Source organism: Rutidosis leptorrhynchoides, chromosome 10 (assembly GCF_046630445.1).
Source record: "Rutidosis leptorrhynchoides isolate AG116_Rl617_1_P2 chromosome 10, CSIRO_AGI_Rlap_v1, whole genome shotgun sequence".
Classification (NCBI taxonomy): Eukaryota; Viridiplantae; Streptophyta; class Magnoliopsida; order Asterales; family Asteraceae; genus Rutidosis; species Rutidosis leptorrhynchoides.
The window spans coordinates 284,604,945-284,632,411 of record NC_092342.1 but is presented as its reverse complement, the minus strand read 5'-3'; the positions used below and the strand labels follow the sequence as shown (position 1 = coordinate 284,632,411).

At 34.3% G+C, this 27,467-nt stretch overlaps 3 protein-coding genes, 1 long non-coding RNA gene and 1 pseudogene across 5 annotated transcripts; 4 read left to right on the top strand and 1 right to left on the bottom strand.

Moving 5' to 3' along the window:
- Window positions 1-4,370: 4,370 nt before the first annotated feature.
- On the bottom strand, window positions 4,371-7,386 carry LOC139872750 (uncharacterized). Of its 2 annotated transcripts, XR_011767149.1 has the most exons (5): window positions 6,806-7,386; window positions 6,562-6,645; window positions 5,920-6,030; window positions 5,569-5,804; window positions 4,371-4,657 (listed from the first exon to the last, which is right to left on the bottom strand). It is a non-coding gene; the product is annotated as an uncharacterized lncRNA (long non-coding RNA). The 2 variants fall into 2 exon arrangements; XR_011767148.1 differs by having other exon boundaries at window positions 4,371-5,804.
- Window positions 7,387-12,056: 4,670 nt separating this feature from the next.
- On the top strand, window positions 12,057-12,715 carry LOC139872577 (vacuolar iron transporter homolog 4-like). Its single transcript, XM_071860482.1, has one exon. The coding sequence runs from the start codon at window positions 12,089-12,091 to the stop codon at window positions 12,713-12,715; it is 627 nt and encodes a 208-aa protein (XP_071716583.1). The 5' UTR covers window positions 12,057-12,088.
- Window positions 12,716-14,631: 1,916 nt separating this feature from the next.
- On the top strand, window positions 14,632-15,276 carry LOC139872508 (vacuolar iron transporter homolog 4-like; annotated as a pseudogene).
- A 4,685-nt stretch (window positions 15,277-19,961) lies between these two features.
- LOC139872494 (vacuolar iron transporter homolog 4-like) lies at window positions 19,962-20,810 on the top strand. Its single transcript, XM_071860383.1, has one exon. It carries the CDS (start codon window positions 20,005-20,007, stop codon window positions 20,629-20,631), a length of 627 nt encoding a protein of 208 aa, XP_071716484.1. The 5' UTR covers window positions 19,962-20,004; the 3' UTR covers window positions 20,632-20,810.
- Window positions 20,811-26,124: 5,314 nt separating this feature from the next.
- On the top strand, window positions 26,125-27,107 carry LOC139872109 (vacuolar iron transporter homolog 4-like). Its single transcript, XM_071859922.1, has one exon. It carries the CDS (start codon window positions 26,164-26,166, stop codon window positions 26,767-26,769), a length of 606 nt encoding a protein of 201 aa, XP_071716023.1. The 5' UTR covers window positions 26,125-26,163; the 3' UTR covers window positions 26,770-27,107.
- The last annotated feature ends 360 nt before the right edge of the window (window positions 27,108-27,467 follow it).

Here is a 27,467-nt window from a genome sequence, read left to right as displayed (position 1 = left end):
TTTTACACAAGATATTTATTTATTTAGAGAATGGATAGACTTAAACCTTGCTACAACACTTATAGGCAGTGTACCTAATCGTACAGTAGTGTAGTTTTTAGTAAGTCCGGTTCGTTCCACAGGAAAAATCTTTAAACAAAGCTTAACGCTATATTAGTTTACTTTTATAAAAATACAAATATATAATATTATTATTATAAAGGGGGGTTTTTACCGTTTAATGACCGGTTTGTCGATTTTAAAACTTTTAGTCGCAGTTAAAACCAAATGTAAAATAATAAATAAATACAAGACTTAATTTAAAGCGTAAAGTAAATAATGATAATGAAATTGCGAATAAAAGTGCGATAAAATAAACTTGTGATAATTAAAAAGTACGATAATTAAAAGTGCAATTAAATACAATAACAATAAATAAAATGCGATAATTAGAAGTGCAATTTAATATAAAATAAAGGAAATAAAATATGAAATAAAATAATTATGCTTATTTAAACTTCCGTAATCATGATGTTTGACGTGTTGATTTTAGTTTTATGCCCATGGGTTAATTGTTCTTTGTCCTGGATTATTTAATATGTCCGTCTGGTTTTTGTCCATAACAGTCCATCAGTCATAAATATAAAGTGCGAGTGTCCTCGTCAAATTATCCTTATACCCGAAGTTAAATATTCCAACTAATTGAGGATTCGAATTGTAACAAGGTTTTAATACTTTGTTTAATGAATACACCAGGTTATCGACTGCGTGTAAACCAAGGTTTTACTACTTTGTTAACAATTACACCAATTACCCTTGAATGTAATTTCACCCCTGTTTTAATTATTCTAGTGGCTATTAATCCATTCCCGTATCCGGTTAAATGAACGATTATTCGTACATATAAATACCCCGCCCATCGTGTCCGATTAAGTGTATATGGTTATTTATAGGGACGTCCAATTGTAAATCTTTATATTAAAATTAATAAACTATCATTTAGTTAAACAAATATAAAGCCCATTAATAGCCCATAGTCTAATTTCCACAAGTGTCGTTCTTTTGTCAAAACCCCAATTATGGTACAAAGCCCAATTACCTAATTTTAGTAATTAGCCCAACATCATGATTACTTCGGATTAAATAAGCATAATAATAACTTAGCTACGAGACATTAAATTAAAAAGGTTGAACATAACTTACAATGATTAAAAATAGCGTAGCGTTACACGGACAGAATTTCGACTTACACCCTTACAATATTCGCTAACATACCCTTATTATTAGGATTAAAATTAAAATTAAAATTAAAATTAAAATTAAAATTAAAATATAAATATAAATATAAATATTTACGTATAGATATAGAGAGGATGGATATATATGTTGGTTTTTTTGCGATCAGAATTTGTTTGCTTTTATAGGGAGTTTCAGAATTTGAGGCTCCGCGAATCGCGGCCCTTTTTGCCTTCAAACTCCGCGAGTCGCGGAGTTTGTAGATACAGCTCACTCCATTTTGGCTCTTTGTTTACCGACGGTTTATTATATAAATATAATATATATATAATTTATATAATTAATTATATATTATATTATATTTATATACATAGTTAACTTGTAATTTTTAGTCCGTTGCGTCGAGCGTTAAGAGTTGACTCTGGTCCCGGTTCCGAATTTTCGAACGTCATTGCGTACAATTTAATATCTTGTACTTTGCGTTTTGAATCTTGTACTCTTGTAATTTCGAGACGTTTCTTATCAATAATTGGAACCTCTTTGATTGTCTTTTGTACTTTTGAGCTTTTTGGTCGTTTGCGTCTTCAATTCGTCGAATCTGTCTTTTGTCTTCACCTTTTATTATTTAAACGAATATCACTTGTAAATAGAACAATTGCAACTAAAAGCTTGTCTTTCTTGAGGAATAATGCTATGAAATATATGTTCGTTTTTAGCATTATCATGTATGGATTAGATATAAAGGATATGTAATTTTGTTTTCATGTAAATAAGTCATGAATGATTACTCATATTTTTGTAATTTTATGAGATATTTCATGCTAGTTGCCAAATGATGGTTCCCACATGTGTTAGATGACTCACATGGGCTGCTAAGAGCTGATCATTGGAGTGTATATACCAATAGTACATACATCTAAAAGCTGTGTATTGTACGAGTACGAATACGGGTGCATACGAGTAGAATTGTTGATGAAACTGAACGAGGATGTAATTGTAAGCATTTTTGTTAAGTAGAAGTATTTTGATAAGTGTCTTGAAGTCTTTCAAAAGTGTATGAATACATATTAAAACACTACATGTATATACATTTTAACTGAATCGTTAAGTCATCGTTAGTCGTTACATGTAAGTGTTGTTTTGAAACCTTTAGGTTAACGATCTTGTTAAATGTTGTTAACCCAATGTTTATAATATCAAAAGAGATTTTAAATTATTATATTATCATGATATTATGATGTACGAATATCTCTTAATATGATATATATACATTAAATGTCGTTACAACGATAATCGTTACATATATGTCTCGTTTCAAAATCATTAAGTTAGTAGTCTTGTTTTTACATATGTAGTTCATTGTTAATATACTTAATGATATGTTTACTTATCATAATATCATGTTAACTATATATATAACCATATATATGTCATCATATAGTTTTTACAAGTTTTAACGTTCGTGAATCACCGGTCAACTTGGGTGGTCAATTGTCTATATGAAACCTATTTCAATTAATCAAGTCTTAACAAGTTTGATTGCTTAACATGTTGGAAACACTTAATCATGTAAAATAACAATTTCATTTAATATATATATAAACATGGAAAAGTTCGGGTCACTACACGTGGTGAGTGATATCCGGAAGGATTGACTCTTGGTTGACCACGTTTGACTTGTGTTATGTGGCGAGTGTCATCCGTTAGGATGCACTCGTCGGCCACTTGTTGGAGAATGGTAATTATTTACCATCCTCTCGTGATATGGGCTTAAAGTTCGTTGTTGACGATACCATATAAATAAAGCATATAATTTACAGAGTTATAGATTGTATATGCTTTTGGTAATATATTTATTTGCTAAAAAAAAAGAGTAAACGGATACCCGTTTACCCGCTAGTTAGTAAACCCGTTTACCCGTCGGGTATTTGGTCCGGGTTTGGGACTAGTTTTCTTTATCGGGTCCGGGATTACTCAAACCCGGCCCAAACCCGGCCCGATGCCATCCTTAGTTGATATTGTTTAAAGGAAGGATCTTTTTCTCGACTTGTTTGGAACTATTACATTACTCATGTGAAATAAATGTGAAAGTGAATTATAAGCATGCGAAGGGATTGTTCTTGTAGATTGACCGTCCTTCTTGTGTCCTCCTACTTGCTATATATAGTCAAATTATATTAGTAGGAAGTATCCTGAGAAACTCAGCATATGGTTAAGAATCCCTCCTTTGGCACACACTTTGAGTGTTATGTTTCCAACTTTGTCGATAAGCAAGATATGATCAACATGGTATAAAATTAATAAAAATAAAATAAAAATACACATTAAAAAAAACTCTAATTAATATATAAGCGAAGTAAATTATACTCCGCATAATTGTTAAAAAGGTTTTTTTCCCTTTTATTTTATTTTTCCTTCAACAATAAATGGGAAAAGAAGCTTTGCAAAAGCTAAGGTCGAAGCTTTTTGGGCAAATTTATAGCTCAGATTTCAGTCCTATCGTTAGAAGGCAACATAAGTTAGAATTTCTTTCTACGAGAATGACCATTACAGTTCTTCTTGTAAAGTTCTCTTTTCTTTAGCAAATAATGGTTAATGAAGTAAGGATAAAAATAAGAATGAACATACATACATGTATGACACACATATGACACATTGACGTGCCTTGTTCATGCTTATACTTATCATTATTATTCTATTCTAACGAGTTAGTCGCGTGTCAGTGCGAATTCTTTTTTATCAAACAATGAATTGTTGCATGTCAAGTGCAATGGTTGGGTTCAATAGTCTCTATTACAGCCTCAAAAGCAGTACATGACAATTAACTATTTTTCAGAACATGTTTCCACACATAGACTATCAGATATCATCAGATATAATATAATATACGAAAGCAGCAAAAACATCAAATAAGAATCTGAATAGAAAGCCAAACCTGCAACTCAATATACAAATTACACATTTAATATAGCACACCAACAAAAACCCAACCTACATAAAACCACCAAAGCACAAATCAAAATAAAACATATCAATTTAATCTTTGCAGATTTTAGTGACAAGAAGATAACAGAAAAACAAATCGATGGAGATTAAAGTATAATATAAGAATACTAGTTATAGACCCGTGAAATCATGGGGTTGTTAAAAGAAAATTGATGAATAATATCTTATAATTGATAAATGTTATTAAATTGACATTTCTATAAATAGAATATTATAAGTCTATCACCAAGATACAAAAAAACATACAGGGAGTGGGCCAAGTTACGAACTCCTGATCACCTACATGAATGAATTACATACAAAATGAAAGAAAAAAATCCACTCCAAAGTCACTTGTTTTGAAGACCCCCATCTCCATTACCCACTTACTGCAACTGAAACAGCCTTATTTGTTTCCAATGCAACTGAAATCCAGTCTTATTGCATTGTACACTACCTACAAATCAATAAATAGATATTGATGTTGCATTTCGTTGCTGAATTGAGATAACTACACAATAATTAGCACTTACATTTTGAGTCCAATAAGGTCACCATCCGAAACACCACCACCACAATAACAACAATCAACAATTAACAACCATCTTAGTTTATAGGTAGTAAAAAAGGACATAAAATTAATGTTGGTCTGATCTCTGTTTTGGGTAAAAGAACTTATTTTAGAACAAAAAACTATCCAAGTTCTAAAAGCTATAATTCAATGTAATTATCTAAGATAACCAACTTCATAATCTCTTTAAAAAAGCAATCTTTATCAAAAATTACTGGCAAGTCAGTTCCAACATCACCATTTTTCAGTCTTAAAAGGTTGGAACACGCACGAGTAATACAGACTGACTTGTGTTATACTTTGAACAAATATATCTCGAGTAATACACTCATATAAATACTCATATAAAACACTAAACTCCAACACTAATGATATTATACAAAGACCGGTATCAATATATCTCGAGTAATACTGCCCCAACACAAAATGATATTAACAACATGGATCTTGTAAAATGTTATACATCCTAATTATCTACTAACTGGACAACAGTCAGATGGAAATTTATGACTCAAACTCATCTACTCTTTAACTTCAAACATGAATTATCCCTGTTGTTTTCCAATTAGAAAACACATCTTAAAACCTACTTTTTCTCAAACTTTATCAAATGTACAAAAACCTCACATACACATACACAAAAGTCGAAGAAAACCCTCAAGGCATCTATGGGCAAAACTCACACCAATATTATTCGTTAAACTGACCCCAATTCAAATCCAACTCTTTAATTGTACAAACCCCTAAATTAAACAAAATTAATGAATTAGTAAATGGGTCAAAAGGGATTTCAGTACCTTGCGTTCATATGAGCATAATTTCTTGATGAACTACTTTGAAGCTTTTTTCATTCCCATTGAAATATGAGTTCAGTAGATGCAAGTTCATTTTCTGAATCCCATATGTCACATTCATGGGAGAAAAATTGAAGCATCAATTTTGTTTATAAAGGACATGCTTAGAAAAGTTCCTTCCAAGTATGACCACAACAATTCAATATTAGCTTCAACTTCCACTATTGCTTCTACCATCCCTACATCGCTTTGCAATTTGGTCAAATCAATATTTTGGCAAATGAGAAAAATTCTCTAGTTACAACTAAAAGGACCAACCAATAAATACATTTATAAAAGTGAAGACGAATTTACCTCATACGTAGCTAAAGCCTTTCAGAAAGTCAATATTCTTCACCGCAAGATACATTCATAAAAAGCCATTGTACCTAAAAGGCTCTTTACCCTCTCATTGCGTTTACCATGCTGCAAGGATACAATATAATAAGTATTTAAGGCATTCTTTCACCTAAGAGGCAAACTCATACATGATGTAACAATCATCATAATAATAATTACATCCTTTAACAGGCATATGGGTTTCTTGTCAAATCTGCATATAATCCATCTCCAGTAATCTTATTTAATCCAAATAAAAAGACTATATAACATTATTGTGTAGTATATAACAAAGTCAAATCCAACATTATAATTTCAGATTAAAAAATATTGTACGCTAGCACAAGTAGAAAGACCTGAAATTTGATCATTCGTATAAAAAAAAAAACCAATGAACTTACCTTGAACAATATCAATCGGAGAATGGTCTTCCTTATCATGAGATTAAAGCAAAATAAAAAATATAACTTTGAATCTTAACATCTTCAACCAAAATGTATGTCAGACTATTCCTTATAAATCTATATGAATCTCAGACTATATTCCTAATATTTCTCTAGTATATATAATGATGATTTTAAACATAAAACGAAATAAATAAAAAAACTAAGATTATACCTTTCAAAGAATCAGACTCTAACATTTACATTACGAATGATGAAAGAGGTAAATCATCATCTTCATCTTTGAAACATCTATTGCCTTCAAAAAAATAAAAGATAAGCAACAAAAGCAAAAATTAAGTGTGAAGCAAGCAAAGGTAAGAACAAACGTAACAGATCTAAACAAAAATACAAAGAAAATTCACCAAATCACTCAATATCAAAATCTTACTAACAAAAGTCAAGATTGGGGTTCTTACCAAATCTTTGAGGGATGAAGATGGTGATGAAATGCAGAAAATTCACCTCCACGGCGTTAGGTTAAGCCCCAATTGCGATTTCTCAAAACCCTAGCTTCCAATTCCTCCAAAAATTGAAGCATCCAAGCTTTCTCTCACTAAACCCACGTCTCTCTCTCTCTCTCTCTCTCTCTCTCTCTCTCTCTCTCTCTATGTTTCTGGTTCGTTCTTCTTCAAAATGAGCATATAAAAATGGTGGTAAGTGGTAGCAGCAGCGGCAGTGGGGACACTGGTAGCAGCAGAGGAAACGATGGTGGTAAGTGCAGCAACATCAGCGACAATGATGATGGTGGTTGATGAAAGATGCAGAAGGTAGCAGCCACACAGTCACGGTTACAAATTAGGGTTTTGGTTGGATGAAGAAGAAATTTAAGAAGAGAAAGAGAGAAGAAGAAAGCTGACTGTTTTTTTAAGATTGTGAAGGGTTTGATGAAGATGGAGATGGTTTGAGTATTAATTTGAATTCTTGATAAGAGAGAAATTAACTGAGGCGTGCCAGCAATTATACAGATGCAAAAAGCTGGACTGTGTGTCCATATTTTTTTTTTATTTTTTCTTTTTCTCCTTTTTATTAATAAAACCTCTAAAAAAATAATTCAAAAAGAAATTAATTTATGATGTCATGTAGATGACCTCTCCTTTTTTTTTTTCTTTTTTGATTTTTTTTATAACTTGATGAACCTTTTTTATGATGTCATCTCATTAGCATAATATTAGATAAGAATAGAAGATTAAAGATAGGTGATTATAAAAGATAAGGAAAAAATGCTGAGAATTTAAATGAGAAACATCGTGTAGTAGAGAAATTACTTTAGAGGCATGTAATCGAGGAGATAGCTAATTGGATGAGAAGGACGATGCTCACCATGTCCATTGAGAAGAAATTACTTTAAAGGAAGATTGTGCAGTCTCGGGAGACCAACCGCGCATGCACATTTGAATTCTTATTTGTCTCGAAAATCACAAATAAATTTAAATTAAACTTTATTATTAAATTACTTATACCTATCTATCTCTATATCTCTATATTCATATTAATTAATCATCTTTTTATTTGATATGACATCATTGAATTATAACAATCCATCATCATAACATGCCACGTCAACTAAAATGATGTCAGCTACATCACCGGATTATATATAAGTAAGATATTCAGTCTTAGAAAAGCAAACCCTTACAAGTACAAGGGGGTAATTGTGTAAATAACGAAACTAAGATCCTAAAGTAATTGAAAGGGGAGAATCGAATGTGCAAGATGCTGAACGATAACGGCTTTACTGAAACCCTAAAAATCATGAACAAGATGAATTTAATCTTCAGCAACCTCGAAAACGTTACAATCAATGTTATCTTTAGTTTCTTAATATAAACCCTAGAATTCATCAATCAATCATGGATTGCAAAATTAAAAAAGTTCCAATTAAAGGTCCTTCACGGAAACGACTGCTTGCAGATCCTAACCCTAACCAAATCTCCGTCACCGTATCGCCGGAATCCACCGTATCTTCTGGTTCATCTTCCGATCGGTTAGAGAAAAAGACTCGAGACCTTCCGAATTTATCCGATTGCCATAGCTGCGGTGTACGGATCAACTACACAAACCCTAGGGAGCGTCTTCAACCACTTGATAGTATGTGGCGTGTGGTTTTGTTATGTAAGAAATGCTATAAACTAGTTGTATCATCTGAGATTTGTTCGTACTGTTTTTTATCTGTGGCTCATGTAAATGATTGCTCTAAGTGTATTGATTGTAAGCGTAGTGTTCATAAGGAGTGTGCTGCTAAATTCGGTTCAGGGTTAGGGTTAGGATCTTTGGTTTGTGTTGATTGTTGGATCCCTGATGCAATTTCTAAATCGAGGAATTGTAGGAAAAAGGAAAAGGAGCCTGAGTTTAGTGATAATGGCTTAAGGAGAGCCTTAGTTGCGAAAAATGTGGGTGAATTAGCGAAAGGTGATATGAATGTTGTTGAGAGTAAAAATGTGGTTGGGAGTTGTGAGCAGAAGGTTGTAGATGATGCAAAGTTTGCGTTTATGTTGCATAGAGCGATTAATAGCTCTCCCAGGAAGTCTAGATATGGTTGTTTGAGGAGTTCATATGGAGGGGATGATGGTCCGATTATGTGTTATTCGAGAAGGCGTATAAGGAGAAAGGGTATTTTGGTCGCTTCAGGTAGTTTGGATGTACCGTTAATTTGCTATTACAGAAAAAGGAGAAAGGGTGGGTTGGATGTACAGTTAAAGTGTTATTCTAGAAGGCGTTATAGGAGTAAAGATTGTTTTCATGCCATAGATTGCGCGTGTTATATTTGTAAGGTGCGTGAAAGGAGTAATACACAGGTTTCTACATTTGCTGAAATGAAGGCTTCTATATGTGGTTCCAATTCAGATAACAGCTTAAATGGTAACGAGTGTCCAGAAATTGAGGGGGTAAGAATCGATTCTGAGGTGCGCCGTTATCACTTAAAATACTACAGAATTGGAAAAGGTATACCAAGGCCTTCAGTTTTTGCTAAGGCTTCTGATTGTGGTTCTTCTATGGATTTTGCTAATGCGATTACTGCAGACATATCTGATACAATCTGTGATACAAGGGAATTTGAAAATGACATGTGTGAAAAATGTGATGATACTGCTGACCGCTTTTTATTGAAATATAAGAGATTACGTAGAGCTAAAGCGAATTACAGCTGTGAAATTGAAGATTCTTCAATAGTATCTGTATAACATGCAAGAAATCCACAAGTTAACTGTTAATAGGATTCAGTTTTCAGGTATTCTTTCTCTAGTTAGTTGTTGATGATTAAAAATGAAGTCTTGTACCATGTGTCCTTATAAGAGGTACACATTTATCTTCTCTTGATTTGAATCTCCTTTGTAAGTTTCCAGCCATTATGTACTTGATGTAAAGCTTCGTTCTAAATGTAGCTATTTTCGTTAACAACGGACATGCTCTTGATGCTTGCCTTTTTGTACGTTAAGTGATGTGCTTTTGTTATTTGTTTTGATGTCTAAATATAATCTTTTTGCGTTAGTATGCTTTTTAATAAATTAAATATAATATATGGCTTTTCTTTTCTCTGTATTAGCTATTTATGATCTACTCATTAATACTACTTGGACTGGCCTATGAATTTTCTGCCCTTTATTCTAAGTCGTCGGTGTACAACAATGGTTCAAATAACAGTATGTGATTTCACATCATCTTTAAGATCTTTTCAATGAATTGTTTCTTGCTTTAGGGTACATGATCAGGCGAGTAAGATAGGATAAATTTCAAGTATTTGACCGTTAGCACGATATATAAAATCTGCTCATAGGTCCAGGATATTAGTGAATGGACTGAATCACTGTAGTTTGGGAAAATTACTTTGATGCCAGTTAACATTTGAAGTTCTAATACAGTAATACCTGTGAGAAAATTTGTACTCCAATAGGCAATGGCACAAACTTTCGCAGACAAATCTGCAAATAAGAGGAGTTCGTAGAAATTGGATAAACTGGTCTCATTTGGGTTTATTTGTAAGATTCACACTAACTAATGGGTTTTTGAATCTGGGTTACTATATGTGAACTAAAGCTGAAACGCGTGGCTCTTTATACGAAATAAGCCCCCTTTCTGGGAATAAGAATAGTTAGTGAAATCTACCCTCTCTGTGATTTATGTTCTATTTGAAATTATCCGTGCTTTAACGCTGTATATCCCATGGATTAAAGAGTACGTCGCATAAAGTGAATTGATTGTTGGAAGGTTTAGGGTTCTCTAAGAAAATTTAGTATACCTGTTACGAAACTATAATGAATTGTGTTTGGTTAGTTTTGCATTAAGGGAAAAATATCTTGGGAAATTTTGCAGAAGTGCATACCAATTTGGTGCTATATTTATGAAACTCGGTGTGCAAGTGTTAAAACATACAAGGGTGACTATGGAAGTCACCAAAATGATTTTTTCTTGTAAGGCCTTTGTCTTTAGGTCACTTTTTCTAACCTATAGAGATATAATTGACAAATGCATGGTGGTTTTCATCAGTTTTTTAACATCTTCATGATTCATGTTTAGTCTTAATAGAAAACCTATAACAATAAACCCTTTCTTACATGTTGATATGTGGTGTCAGTTATATATTTAATTTTATATATTTAATTATCTGCCTAGTAACTTAACTTAATACCAATCTTTCGTGGGTCGACGTGTTAAATAGTCTTCCACACTCACTTTTGTTTTTGCAAGGGTTCACGTTCTCCTATTCCTTTGCATCTTCGGTGGTGCTGTGAGTTGCATTAAAGTAGTTTCCATATACGTGTTGGCTAGATTTTGTTCTTTTGTCATTTTAATTTTCTTTGTAAGTTCATTTCATATGGTACAACTTTAATAGAAAACCTACAAGTGTTCGTTAATTACTACTTTGGTGATACTTCATGCATACCAATATGGCTTTCCTGTAGTATATATTAATATTAATATATTATTCCAGGAAAACAAGTTAAAATATGAAATTTGAGTTCATCAAATAATGTTTGAAGTAACAAAGAAATAAGGAATAAAAACAAAGTATGTTATTTGCCTTTTAAAGTATCATCATGGTGTGGTGTCGATTCCATACCCATATAATATACTATACCAAGGTTCTAACTTTACTGTGGAGTGCACACTCCTCTCATTATATAATATTTGGCATTAGATTCCCTAAATATTTAAATATGATCATTCTTTTAGGCAGGTGCTATTGCTATCCTACACAAAATTCCACTGTTTTCGGTTGCATGCTACAAACCTTTCTAGTCTGGTACCGTTCAAGTAAAGTAAACGATTAAGATGCTTATTCATGATATTTGAAAGATTATTGTAACTTTGTTGCCTTAGCTTAAACATCTAAATTATTTGATCACATAGAACTATACAACTATACAACTAATCCATGTTTAATTCAATACCAATCTTCTGGGAACATGGGTCAATATACTTGATATTAATCTACTTTATGGATTGCTTTGTTTAAAAATGATTATCTGGGCTTGTGGGTTGCACACTATCTCTAACTTTTCACACCATCTACACGTAGATCATTATTATGGATTAATATTCTACATAATACTTGTGTAGATTCACACATATTTACTATCAAATGTTAGTATATATACCCTCTAGAGGAAACTCTATATTCCACAACCAACTTATTTGTAGTTCTTGTCGTCAGTTATCAATCTCTGTGTTATAACTTCATCTTTTTTGTTTTCATCATCATGTCTCAAAAAAATGATGTATGCATTCCTGTTTCTGATGTTACATCAGAACAGGAACAATGTCAAGTTTCCATACACGAAAACTTTGACTACTTGCAACGTGGACAGTGGCTGCGTGCTGCTGTTTTGGGAGCCACGGACGGTTTAGTTTCAGTTGCATCTCTAATGATGGGTGTCGGAGCTGTTAAACATGACGTTAGAGCTATGATTATAACAGGCTTTGCTGGTTTAGTTGCCGGTGCATGCAGCATGGCAATTGGTGAGTTCGTTTCCATCTCTTCTCAACGAGATGTAGAGGTGGCTCAAATGAAGAGAGGTGGTTACAATGACGAAAGTCAGAAGGATTCGTTGCCGAATCCGGTTCAGGCAGCTGCAGCATCAGCTATTGCGTTTATGTTCGGAGCCATTATTCCTGTATTGGCTGCTGCTTTTATAGTAGACCATAAGGTTAGGTTGGGTGTGGTGGTGGCTGCAGTGAGCTTGGCGCTCGTTGTTTTTGGGTGGATTGGGGCTGTTTTAGGGAGGAGTCCAGTTGTAAAGTCTTGTTTGCGGATTACAGTTGGAGGGTGGATGGCTATGGCCATTACTTTCGCATTGACGAAATGGATAGGCTCAACTGGACTGTAGTTTTACGATTGATTGTATTTTCACAATTTTACTGAAATACCTTTATTGTTTAGATTTAACTTTGTTTCTCAATTTCACTGAGTAATCTTTATGTAATTAAGGGCTTGGCTGATCTGAATGAAAAACTTATATCTGAAGTCTATTTGAGTGTCATATATGTGTTTACATCTGTTATCCTCTTATAGAACGTTTGTTAAGCACAGCTTTTTAATTTTATGCTGTTTAATTTTTATATTGGCTACGCGAGGAGTCATATGATGGGTCGCTCATGAACCAAATCTTCTTGCAGTCCTCTGTGTTGGTAAGTTGGTCACCTGTTCTGGCTATCGTGTGGATCCAAAGTCGTTCCTTGATAGTCTTACATTGCTTAGATCAATTTAGAGCCTTGGATTGCGAACTTGATCTTTTCCATTCTTATATATAGTTAAGTTCTTTAGTTTTTTTATTGATCTATATGCAGATTTATATCGGGCAACAAGCAGCAAAAATAACACAAATCCACCGAAAGTGGTTCTTGGTATAGATCTTTCTCACATGCCAAATAACTTGTCATCTCTTTGGTGGAAATTAACTTGTTCATGCGCAGATTAACTTGATATGCTCATAGATTCTTATTACATTTGTGTTTTCCATTTAAATTATGATTTGTGCGATCATTATGAAATTTTGTTTCAGGCGTAGGTAATACATATTGCTAGGTAAATGAACAAAATACCTCGATTCAGGCATAGGTAATACTTAAGGTAGTAAGAACTCTATAGATTGATCATATTACAATAGAGCATAGGTAGAGGAAGTGAACACCATTGTTGTCTTAGCTGTGTAGTGCTTCTATGAATCTGTTAGGAGTATGCCATAAAAAAACTTTAAAAGCCATTACAAATTGGAAGTTTGATTTAGGAAAGAGTAATTAGCACTTTCTGTTGTTAGTGGATTTATGCCCCCTTAATTATATAAAAATAGTTGCAACTTGCATATGTGATGCGCACGCCTATTAGTTTAATGTACTAAAGTACTAAACACATTTTACATATCCCATGACACGATTTGATTTTAGTGCTACATGTGGGAACTATGGGACATATCTAACCAATAATAGTTCTAAATCTGTAATACTTGTTTCAGTTGAGTATTAGTGATGCCTTTTAAAGATAAATGATATAATGCCTATATAACTTGTCATTACTTATGGCAAAGCTGGTCAACATATCAGACAAGGAGCCTACTTTTTTTAGAAAAATTTATGTTGATGATTATATACATATTTTATCATTATCCTACCTGCATGTGGCGTCTCCTTCCCTGTTTGTTTTAAGTTTTTTTGATTTTATTGAAAATACGAGTGAATGGTGGCAGTCGTGTGTATACCACAAGCGTAAAGAGTTTTTTAATGACTTCTCTTTTAATTAGGTTATGCTAAATGCTATATGCTATAAGCTAATGGTTTACTTTTGTCTGCACTCCCTATATTTTAACTTAGCTTTCCATTAGTTGGGAATCCACAATCCCTTATTGTTTCTTTTAGAAAAACTTTTGATGATTTTCTCATTTAAATATCGATTGAATGGTGGCAGTCGTGTGGATTCCACAAGCCTTGAATTTGTTTAACTATCAATTAATCTTGTCGACACTTTCTTAATACGTATCTTGGAATGATTAATTTAATTAATCATTAAGCCAGGCTTGTGGGTTGCACACTATCTTTAACTTTTCACACCATCTACATGTTGACCATTATTAAGGATTAATATACTACATAATACGTATGTACATTTATTTACACATACATACTATCAAATGTTAGTATATATACCCCTGTAGAGGAGAGACTATATTCCACAACCAACTCATTTCTAGTTCTTCTCGTCACTTATCAATCTCTGTGATATAACTTTTTCTTTCTCGTTTTCATCATCATGTCTCAAAAAAATGACGTACGCATTCCTGTTTCTGATGTCACATCAGAACAGGAACAATGCCAAGTCTGTAGAGGAAAACGTTGACTACTTGCAAAGGGGACAGTGGCTGCGTGCTGCTGTTCTAGGAGCCACCGATGGTTTAATTTAATTTCTGTTGCATCTCTAATGATGGGTGTGGGAGCTGTTAAACAAGACGTTAGAGCTATGATTCTTACAGGCTTTGCTGGTTTAGTTGCCGGTGCATGCAGCATGGAAATTGGCGAGTTCGTTTCAGTCTATTCTCAACCAGATGTTGAAGTGGCTCAGATAAAGAGAGATAAAAGAGTTGCAGGAAACAATGACGAAAGTGACAAGGATGCGTTACCGAATCCGGTTCAGGCGGCTGCAGCATCAGCCGTTGCATTTATGTTGGGGACCATTATTCCTGTACTTGCTGCTGCTTTTATAGTAGACCATAAGGTTCGGTTGGGTGTGGTGGTGGTGGTTGCAGTGAGCTTGGCGCTCGTTGTTTTTGGGTTGATCGGTGCTGTTTTAGGGAGGAGTCCGGTTGTAAAGTCTTGTTTGCGGATTACAGTTGGAGGGTGGATGGCTATGGCTATTACTTTCGCATTGACAAAATGGATTGGCTCAACTGGACTGTAGTTTTACAATTGATTGTATTTTCTCATTTTACTAAAACAGCTTTATTGTTAAATATAGCTTTAGGTAACTGTATATTGCCACATTTATTAGAAGATTAATAATAATAACATATCTGAATGATATGCTCATAGATCTTATTACATTTGTGTTTGGCATCTAATTCTGCTTTAACATAGGCAAATGAATTGAATATCATTGTTGCCTTACCTATGTAGTGCTTCTATGCATCTGTTAGGAGTGTGCCCTCAAACCAAGTAAAAAGCCATTAAAAACTGGAAGTTTGATTTAGGAAACAGTAATTAGTTCTTTGTATTTTAGTGGATTTATGACCCTTTAAATATATAAAAATAATTGCAACTTGCCTGTGTAATGCACACGCCTTTTACTTTAATGTAATAAACGCACTATACATATCCTACCAATAGCAGTTTAATATATTTAATACCTGTTTCAGTTGAGTATTAGTGATGCCTTTTGGAAGATAAAAGATATAATGCCCTTTTATATTTACTTGGAATTAGTATCTGACCCATAACTTATGGCAAAGCTGGTCAACATATCAGACAAAGAGCCTACTTTTTTTAGAAAGCTTAATTTTGATGATTATACATATATTTTAACTTATCATTACCCTACCTGAATGTGGCATCTCCTTCCCTTTTTTTAACGACTTTTTGATGGTATTCAAAACTATGTTTGGCCTCTTAATTATCTTCATTATAGCCTTGGCCGTAATTCTTTTATTACCAAAGTAGATACTGCAGTGTCAGGGAACGGGTTGTATTTTCATTTTTTGATATGACAATTTATGTACCTATGAATAAGAGAACGGATAAAAGAATTGACCCTCAACTGTGTAAATATAACCCTTAATGCTTATTAGGTTGCCTGATAGTAACTGTGTGAAAGGTGAGTGTGTTGTGGATTCTACACTCCCAATTATTTTAACTCCTCTAACTCATCTTTACACTGTAAAGGACATGACTTGCACACCTTAACCGATTATACTCCAACAAATACCACGTGTAGGATCGTTTTCAGGTCCACCAACATGTACGACATATAAGCTCATGAGTTCCACATTACTCTAAAACCAATTGGTGATAGAGGGAGGTCCTCCTAAGCTTATATGCATACATTTGGTTCACTGCTTTTTCTATGTGGCGCACCTTAACCGATTATACTCCAACATACACCACTTGTGAACTACACACTCTATTTCAGTATTCTATTGTTTTCAGATATTGCTTAAATTATACTCTATCGAAGATATCGTGGCAGGCGTGTGGATTCCACAATCTTTAATTGTGTGGTGACATTTTTTAATCTAGCTTTAGTTGTGGAGCCCACACTCTTTCCTTTTCATTACAATAAGCATCAACACTCATAAAGTATGCCTTCATGACCCAGGGGTCATGATGTTGTCTGGATGATCCAATAGGATTATGTGAAATACTGCAGATAGATTTGGGCAGCAAGCAGCCATAATCCCAGGTGCACTCCAATTTTTTGTATAATCAATTTTTAGTTTTAACTTGAATATGTCAAATAATTGTAGATGTCTTTCAACTTATAAATCTTCTGTTAATCTTTTAAGTTGAGATATAATTTTGTGTATAATGTTTATTGCAACTTTTCTGAGTGATCTTTATGGATTTAAAGGGCTTACCCGATCTAAATGAGAAACATATATCTCAAGTCTATATGAGTCTCATATATCTTTTTACATCTGTTATTGTAGTCTCCTATATTCATTCAACTCTAGCATTGGACTTCAAACTTGTTCCTTTCTATTCTTGTATATACGTAAGTTCTTTGGTGATTTGTCTGCAGATTATTTGGTGATTTGTCTGCAGATTTTTTTTAGCAAAATAACACCAAAAGTAGTTCGTTTTTGGTAGTCTTAGTGTAGATATTTCTCACATGCCAGTTTAATGATCATATTATCGTTGGAAATTAACTTGTTCACTAGAAGATTAATAACATATCTGAATGATATGCTCATAGATTCTTATTACATTTGTGTTTGGCGTTTGGCTTCTAATTTTGCTTTAACATAGGTAAATGTAGTGCTTCTATAAATCGGTAAGGAGTATGCCATCAAACCAATTAAAAAGCCATCACAAACTGGAATTATTATTTAGGAAAGTGTAATTAGCTCTTTTTATTATAATTGGATTTATGACCCTTAATTGTATAAAAAAAATTGCAACTTGCATGTGTGATGCACACACTATTTACTTTTATGTACTAAATGCGTTATACATATCCCTTCCACGACTTGCTTTTAGTGCCACCAATAGCAGTCTTATATATTTAATACCTGTTTTAGTTGCGTATTATTGATGCCTTTTAGAAGATAAATGATATAATGCCCTTTTATCTAATTTGGAATTAGTATCAAACCATACTTATGGCAAAACTGGTCAACATATCAGACAAGGAGCCTACTTTTTTAGAAAACTTTATGCTGATGATTATACATATTTTCAACTTATCATTACCCTACCTGCATGTAGCATCTGCTTCCCTGTTTGTTTTAAGAGTCTTTGATGTTGTTTAAAAGTTGACTGAATGGTGGCAGTTGTGTGTATTCCATAAGCCTAGAGAGCTTTTTTTTGTTTGTTTTTGAGTTATTAATCTCTCCAAGTTTTGTATGAATTGTGGGCCTATTTAATTTTAATATCATATAGTAAACATCAAGAACTTGATATGCATTATCTTAGATTATATTATCTGAGGCTTGTATATTTCAAACTATCTTTAGCTTGTGGATTCCACACTCCCAGTTATTTTAACTCATCTTTTCACACCACTTGTGGACGACACACTCCATTTCATTTTTCTATTATTTTGAGATCGATATTGCTTAGATTTAATATCAAAGGGATTGTGGCAGTTGCGTGGATTCCACAAACTTTAATTGTTTTGTTACATTATTTAATCCAGCTTTAGTTGTGGACCCCACACTCTTTCCTTTTCATTATATCAAGCATAAGCACTCATAAAGTCTCCATCATCTTGACCCACGGATCATGATGTTGTTTGCATGATCCACGGATCATAATGTTTGGGTTCTAACCGTGAAAAACTGCAGATAGATTTGGGCTTCAATCAGCCATAATTCCAGGTGCACTCCAATTATCTGTATACTTCTTTTTAGTTTTAACTTGAAGCTGTCAAATAATTGTAGTATCTTCAAGTTATAAATCTTCTGTTAATCATCTAAGTTGAGATATAGTTATGAAAATTATTGTTCCTTAATTTTCTATTATAGTAATTAGTTTATACTTTAAGTGTGGAGCACACACTCCTTCCGATTTGTTAAACTTGGCATAAATTCCACTAACCTCATTATTATTTTATTATGCAAGTGCTATCCTACACAGCCACCCATCTTTCTAGTGATTTACTGTGTCATTATCTAATTTTATTGATAAGCTTAGCAAATTAGTTGTCTAAGAAGCACCATATTTTCGAATAAATATTTGGAATTCTTGATTGGATATCAGTACATTGTAGAATTTGGCTTTATGCTTTTGATATATATGAAGATCAACTTTGGTGATCAGCATTGAATTTTCTTATAATCCATCAAGAATACTTTGGCCGTTGATTAATCGGTAGGTTCATTACAAAGGGTACGTGAATTAGTTTCAAAAACCTCTGGGGAAATTTCGGAATACTATTTACTCGATACATGATATTATATTATGATACATGTAGTTATTTGACTGCATTATGCCTCATTAAATGTTGATTACTTTAGGTTAGTAGGTGACAAATTGGGCGGCCTGCGTAAGTAGTTAGGATTTTCAAAGCTGGTGGGTTGACCCCAACGACGTTGTTCCAATTTTTTTTTTTTGTATAATAGCACTTGTTAGTATACTCAGACACTTATTATTATATTAATGATTCATTATTTTTCATGAAGCAAATCAGAAAGTTGTGAAGACTTGAATTTGACAGTATCTTGGGTGATTTTAGACTGTTGGTTTAGGTCCTAATTAGTTATTTTCTATGATCACATGTTTGATTTGGATCATAATCAAAACTAATAACTCTAAGTGATCATGCATTACATAAAATGTGCATATTGTACAAGTATAACCTTATATACTGTATGTGGTGCAACACGCCTTTCCAAATATTGCATATGGAATACCCTTTTGTTTAACATGATTTAATCACTGCCATTACTTTTGGAAAAGGCGTGGCGTGTGTACATATTATACAAATAATTTTTTCTTTTTATTAGGTTACGCTATTATTTCATATGCTAATGCTAATGGTTTACTTTTGTGTGCATTATCTATATTTTAACTTAGCTTTCCATTAGTTGGGAACCCACAATCTCTTTTTGTTTGTTTTTGAAAAACTTTAAGTGATTTTCTCAATTACATATCGAGTGAATGGTGGCCGTCGTGTGGATTCCACAAGCCTTGAATTTGTTTAACTATTAATCTATCCAACTCAGTGATAACACTTTCTTAATTAATCTGTATCTTAGAATGATTAATTTAGTTATGATTAAGTTGGGCTTGTGGTCTGCACACTATCTTTAACTTTATGCACAATGTACATATTACTTATTTACCATATACATACATGCAGCCTATATATATCTCCCATAGGATGACTATCTTTCACAGCTCATATTTGCCTCTTGTCTTATAATTCAGATATAATTCTTTCTGATATTGTATCCTGTTTCCTAATTTTACCATCATGTCTGCACAAAATGATGTATCAATTCCTGTTTTTGACGACAAATTTGAACAGGGACACGACCAGTTGTCTATAACCGAAGAGTTTGACTACTCACAAAGGGGACAGTGGCTGCGTGCCGCCGTTCTGGGTGCCACCGATGGGTTAGTTTCAGTTGCATCTCTAATGATGGGTATTGGTGCTGTTAAACATGATGTTCGAGCCATGATTCTTACAGGCTTTGCTGGATTAGTTTCTGGTGCATGCAGTATGGCAATTGGTGAGTTTGTTTCGGTGTATTCGCAACGAGATGTAGAGGTGGCTCAGATGAAGAGGGAAGGAAACAACGATGAAAGCGAGAATGAAGCACTTCCGAATCCAGTTCAGGCGGCTGCAGCATCAGCCATTGCATTTATGTTGGGGGCCATAATGCCGATACTTGCGGCTGGTTTTATAGTGGACCACAAGGTTAGGTTGGGTGTGGTGGTGGCTGCAGTGAGCTTGGCGCTCGTTGTGTTTGGATGGATTGGTGCTGTTTTGGGAAGGAGTTGTGTAGTGAAGTCGATTTTAAGGATTGTGGTTGGAGGGTGGATGGCTATGGCTATTACTTTTGGATTGACCAAGTGGATTAGCTCTACTGTATTGTAGTAGATTGTATTTTCATTTAAGGCTATGTCCATTACTAATAGTTAAAATCCATTTAATGTCGCGCAATACTCGATGTAGTTGGAACAAAGGAAGTGATTTCTTGTAATGAAAAGAAGCACCGTTCCTTTGTATTTATAGTTGGCATTGTAATCTAAATTACTTGGAGTCCTTTTTTAGATATGCAGTATTTGTATTCAAGAGAACAATAGCATGAATGTGTTTCCTGTTGGGTTAATGATCATCTACTATAATGTTCTATTTTGTGACAAAACGTTGATAACAACCTAGACCGTCCCACAATCGTCTGCCTACCCTTAATGTGCCCATAATGTGGAGGCATAATTGACTCACTATGCGGTTGTGTTTATGGGTCTTCTTGTGATTTAACCTCTTGTATTCTGCTTTTTGTACTATTACCAACTGAGCTTCGCACTATTGTCTATTGGCTAATGTTTCATTATTCATTCATGTATGATACTATAGCAAGATAGACATGGAAGATGGAGCAATGAGAAATAGCTCAACTAGTACTAGTTACATTTGAAGACAAAGCCTCATGTGGGAAGCCTTTAGAAAGTTGGTGCAGGTTCGAGTCTCATGGGGAAAAACTATTTTACCTTTGACTTCTGGGCCGTAATCAACCCCTCAAATCTTATCCCCTCGGGGCCGTACTAACCTGCTGATCACCGGATACATCGGGTACTATACTTGCCGCTCAGAGTAAGCCTTCAGGATCGACTTATATCTGCCACTCATGGGTATTCGGTGGAGATACTCTAAAAGCTCTTTTCTTGTGTTCTTGAGTACACGTTAGGATATTACTTCAGGGGCTATCCAAGCCATTGAGGAGCCTGCACAAGCTGCTGAGGATGATGAATGATCCTAGAGGCTCTTCTTCCGTATGCAGTCTTATAAGCGGGAAGCGTATGTAAAACTTGTGGAAGGAAGACACTGGTGAGTAGACCTGTGAGCCCACCCCCCCCCCCCCCCCCCCCCCCCCCCACACCCACACACACAAACACAAATCAAAGGTCGATATCTTCCCTTTAAAGCGGGTATAAGAATTGGAAGTCGGGATATCCCAATCATCCAGCTCTCAAGCAGTTCAAGTTCAGAAGATTCATCCCTCATTCAACCCCCATCTACGCCTAAGCTTCTGCTTTCTTCGTCTATGCCTATGCCTCCAGGGATGGATCCAATTTCCTGTCCTTTTTTGAAATCGTTGATACATATGTTATATTACGATGGTTTTGGATGAGAGAGGGTGGTCGTAGATCATAGTTCTGTAGCGAAGCTAGGCTGTTGAGTTTAAGCTATGAGTCCTGACCTGAGTTAGTCTTTCAGATTAGGCAGGGAACATGAGGCACAGTTCCTCACTACCGAAATTTATCTGACTCTTACGAAGTAGGTTTGGTGGGTTGCCAAAAGCAACACAAGGTTTGCGTGTCCTAGTTGGTCTACACGTTTCGAGAAATGGAAGATGGCCGAAATATTGCACTAGTTTTACCCATTTGTAGTTTTATCAGATTGCATTAATTCTAAAGTAAAAAGTTGTGTATCATATGCTGGTCATGTTCAGAGGCTTCTAGCTATATTGGTGTTTGATGACTATTTTCTCTACACCTTGTGCTCCTGGATTTCGGCAGAATGAAACTTTTTTTGCAAAGGTTTGCTGTCACCTATCTGTTTGCTTGTTTGTTTTTAATGTTTTAATTTCTATTTCTGACACTGTCTTCTTCTCCCAATCGCCTTTACGCTGTGTGTGGTGTGGATTCTGCACTGCTTTCATTTCCTTAATCTATCTTTCCACTACTCCATAAAAATTCTAATTGTTTCACTTTTTATCAAACAAATCGACTAGTCGTGTGGATTCCACAATCTTAAATTTCTTTGTCACATTGATTAATCCAACTTTAACTTTAGCCACCACACTTTTCATTAATATATGCATATATGCATTGTTCCTTGAATTTTTCACTGTGAGTTAACTGCAGGTTTTGTGCATCAAGTAACCAAATTTCATCCACACAGTAAACCTGTTATTTCTAGATCAGGTTTGAATCTAACTTAAATTTTTTAACACACTGCACATATCTACAATAATGGGTTCGCTCTCTACTATTGCTTGGAATAAATACCCTTACTGTACACGATACTATTCTGCTACAAGAAAGAATATAGTTGGTATATTAGGCTGATCTTGCAGGTGTATAGCAATATAACTTTTAAATTTGCAGATTCTTGCCCATATGCGAGTGTAAAACATGAACCTAGTAGTTATATATGTCACGTATATGTACAAGTGACGGAAAACCTTTTCTTGGAATCTCGGATTAATCATTTGATTCTAATTTTTAACTTTATTTGTTTTGATTGATGTGCACTTAGTAAATGCACATATGCATCTACTGTAGTGGATTTCAAGGTCCTTTCATTATATGGTAAATTTTGCAACTTAGGTATGTCGTGCACATACCCTTTATTTTTCTTATAGTAAACATAGTTCCCCTAAATTTGTCATGATTTTGCTTCGAGTCCTATCTGCGGTGTTTATTGGACATATCTTGTAAATATCGGATTTACTCCTTTTGCCCTCCTAGGAGAAAATTAATTAATGGTAACAACTGACAATAAATTATATATGCTAGTCTTTTATATAACTGTATATTAGAACTCACCTTCCCACTACTTATAAGTACACACTCCCTTTTTGTTTTTTTATAAAAGACTTTTAGTGTTGTTCTTATTGTTCAGCGTATAGTTGGTTGTCGTGTGGATTCCACAAGCCTTGATTGTTTTTTAATACGCAACCCGTCCTACTCCTTTAGGCTGCTACAATGTATATTACCTATTTCTTGGTATTGTAATCTAAATTACTTGGAGTCCTTTTTTAGATATGGTTAGTATTCAAGAGAGTAATTGCATGAATGTGTTTACTTCCGGTTTAGTGATCATCTACTATAATGTTTTATTTTTATGACAAAAGGTTGGTAACAACCTAGACCGTCCCACAATCGTCAGCCTACACATAATGTGGGGGCATATTTGACTCACTTTGTGGTTGTGATTATGGGCCTTAGTGGGCGTGTGCTTTCTGTAATAAAGATGCCCCCACTTATTACCAACTGAACTACGCACTATTGTCTATTGGCTAATGTTTCATTTATGTATGACACTATAACCAGATAGGCATGAAAGATTTACCAATGAGCAATAGCTCAACTGGTACCCGTTACCTTTGAAGCCAATGCCCATGTGGGGAAGCCGTTGAGAAGTTGGTGCATGTTCGAGTCCCGCGGGGGACAAATATTTTACCTTTGACTTTTGGGTCGTCATCAACCTACGTGCAAATTTGATCCCTCTTGGGGCCATACAGATCTCCGGATAAAACTATATATATATATATATATATATATATATATATATATATATATATATATATATATATATATATATATATATATATATATATATATTGAATGGATCAAGAGAGAACTAAGGTTGGAAGAGAACTCATAGAACCTACAGCTTGACCTTCAGTCTGCACACAGACTGAACTTCAGTCTGTGTGCAGACCGACTTTCAGTATGTGAAAAAGAAAATTTGATTTTTTTTTCAATCTGCTCACAAACTTAAAAAAAAAAATTGATTTTTTTCCCTTCAATCCGACCACAGACCGATTGTAGACTGAAATTTTATTTTATTTTTTTCAATCTGCCTGCTCATAAACTGGAAAATAATATTTTTTTTGATTTTTTTCTTCCTTCAATTTGCCCACACACTGACTGCAAACTGTATTTTCTTTTTCAATATGTGTGCAGATTGAAGGTCATTCTGTGTGCTGATTGATGGTCAATTTGTGAGTTCTATGGATTTCTCACAACTTTAGTTCTCTGGATACTCACCCTATATATATATATATATATATATATATATATATATATATATATATCAACATAAATATTTCAAACATATATATATGTCATTAAATCTAAATATAATATTTTTAACCCGACTTTTTAGCGTTGACAACATTTAAGACGTTTTTGGGCAAGTTGGACAGGCTAGTCCTCAAACCAACGCATTGACCGACGTGTCGGCCGACTTTTACAACAGTAGTGTTAATTGAAAGGATTTATTTTGAACTATTTCAGAAGTATTTCGACATATCGAGGAGCCGTCTTCTTCACCCAGTTCATGTTTACGCTGTGGGTGGTGTGAATTCTACGTACACTGCTTTCATTTTCTTAACCTATATTTCCACTACTTGTGGCCTGCACACTCCATTTAAATTTTATATTATTTCACTTTTTATCAAACAAATTGCGGTAGTCGTGTGGATTCCACAATCTTAAATTTCTTTGTCACATTGATTAACTTAACTTTAACTTTAGGCACCACACTCCTCTTCTTTTCATTAATATGCATTGTTCCTTTAATTTTTCATCCTTGAATTTTTCACTGTGAGTTAACTGCGTGTAATTTTGCGCAGCAAGCAACCAAAAAATCATCTTTCCAGTTAAACTGTTATTTCTAGATCAGGTTCGAATCGAACTTATAAATTTCAACTAACTGCACACATATCATACAATAATGGATTCCCTCTCTACTATTTCTAAGAATAAATACCCTTACTATACATGATACTATTCTGCTACAAGAAAGAATATTTCTGGTATATTGCAAAATCACGCAGGTGTATAGCAACATAACTTTTTAAATTTGCAGAAACTTGTCCATATGCGAGTCTAAAACATGATTTTGTATATGTATAAGTGACAAAAACTTTTTCTTGGAATCTCGAATTAATCATTTGATTCTAGTTTTTACTAATTTTATTTTGATTGATGTGCACTTAGTTTACGCGCATATGTATCTCTTGTAATGGTAAATTTTGCAACTTGAGTATGCTGTGCACACCTAAATTTGTCATAATTTGCTTTCAGTCCTATCTGCAGGGTTTATGCACATATCTTGTATATATTGGATTTACTATTTCTGCCCTCCTAGTAGCAAATAAATGGTGACAACTGAGAATAAAATTACATACCTTTTTGAAGATGAAGGGGCTGTTTACTTTTTTTTCTGTTTACTTTTTTCTGTATTAAGTTCTGTTTCCGTTTGCCTCTTCATTGAAAGGGGTGTCTGATTCTATGTCTTCAGACCAATTTTCAGATTAAGTGGTATAACTAGTGAATTAAGAGCTGCACATTAGTGGAAAGTATACAGGCCCTACTTATAAGTGCAAACTCCCTTTTTTTTTCTTTATAAAAGACTTTTAGTGTTGTTCCTAACTTAATCCTTGAGCGTATAGTGGCTGTCGTGTGGATTCCACAAGCCTTGATTGTTTAATTTAATACGCAAGATGTCCTAATTCAATAGCACAATATCTTTAACTTTATTCACCACCTACATATTATATCAATTTACATAAATCTACGCTATATATACCCTATAGTGAGGGACACTTATCGTTCACACGAATCACTTCTTTTTCTTAGTTCATACAATATTATTATTTGTGATATAATAATGGCTGCAAAAAATGATGTATGCATTCCGGTTTCTGATAACCAAGTGTTGTCTATGGAGGAAGACATTGACTACACGCAAAGGGGACAGTGGCTGCGTGCCGCTGTTCTTGGTGCAACTGATGGTTTAGTATCAGTTGCATCTTTAATGATGGGTGTTGGTGCAGTTAAACACGACGTGCGAGCCATGATTCTAACGGGCTTTGCTGGTTTAGTTGCTGGTGCATGTAGTATGGCAATTGGTGAGTTTGTTTCAGTTTATTCCCAACGAGATGTAGAAACAGCTCAGATGAAAAGAGACAACATTGACGAAAGTGAGAAGGAAGCACTTCCGAATCCCGTTCAAGCGGCGGCTGCATCAGCCGTTGCGTTTATGTTGGGAGCCATTGTGCCGTTACTTGCGGCTGCTTTTATAGTGGACCATAATGTTAGGTTGGGTGTGGTTGTAGCAACAGTGAGCTTGGCTCTTGTGTTGTTTGGGTGGACCGGAGCTGTTTTAGGGAAGGCTCCTGTGGTTAAGTCTTGTTTAAGGATTTTGGTTGGTGGTTGGATGGCTATGGCCATTACTTTCGGTTTGACCAAATGGATTGGGTCAGCTGGTATGTAGGATTTCACTAGACAATATTTTATATTACTACTTTTAGACGATCGATATTCAGAATCGAACTGATCTAAACTGATTGTCTCAAGTTATAAAGAAACATTTAGCTCATGTCTCTTTTGACTCAGGTCTTTTTCTATTAGTGTTTGTAACAAAGGACTTAACTTGTTTGTTAACTGATGGAGTAATAAGTATGAACAATTATAAAATGTATCTTTTATAGGTATATAAAGTATGCTATAGATATATAATCTGTATCTTTTTTAACTTTATGTGATATTATTTCTTCTTAATATTGAAAAAAATTGTAGCAGTCATGTGGAGAACAATCATGTTTAATAATGTATGTTACTAATATTAATCAATTAAACTTCAGCTTTGGATAACTTAAACTTTCCTTTTTGTTATAAAAAGCAAGAATTTTGTAAGTGTTTATCTGTATCAGCCATCCACCATAATATGCCCCGGGGCGGGCCTACCAGTTCGATATTTGATAAGGAGTACGATATCGACTGGACTGTCCTTTAAGAGTTATGATGTGTAACCCTTTATATCTTTTCATAAGGCGCCGAGTTAGAAAAATTCGGGGTGTTCATTAAGGATATTTAATGGTCGGCTTAGTTGGTTTACGGCCGTTCGCTTTTTGGGTGATTTAGATGGTTTCTAATCTCGTGCTCAACTCGTAGATTGGTCACTTTCTCTAT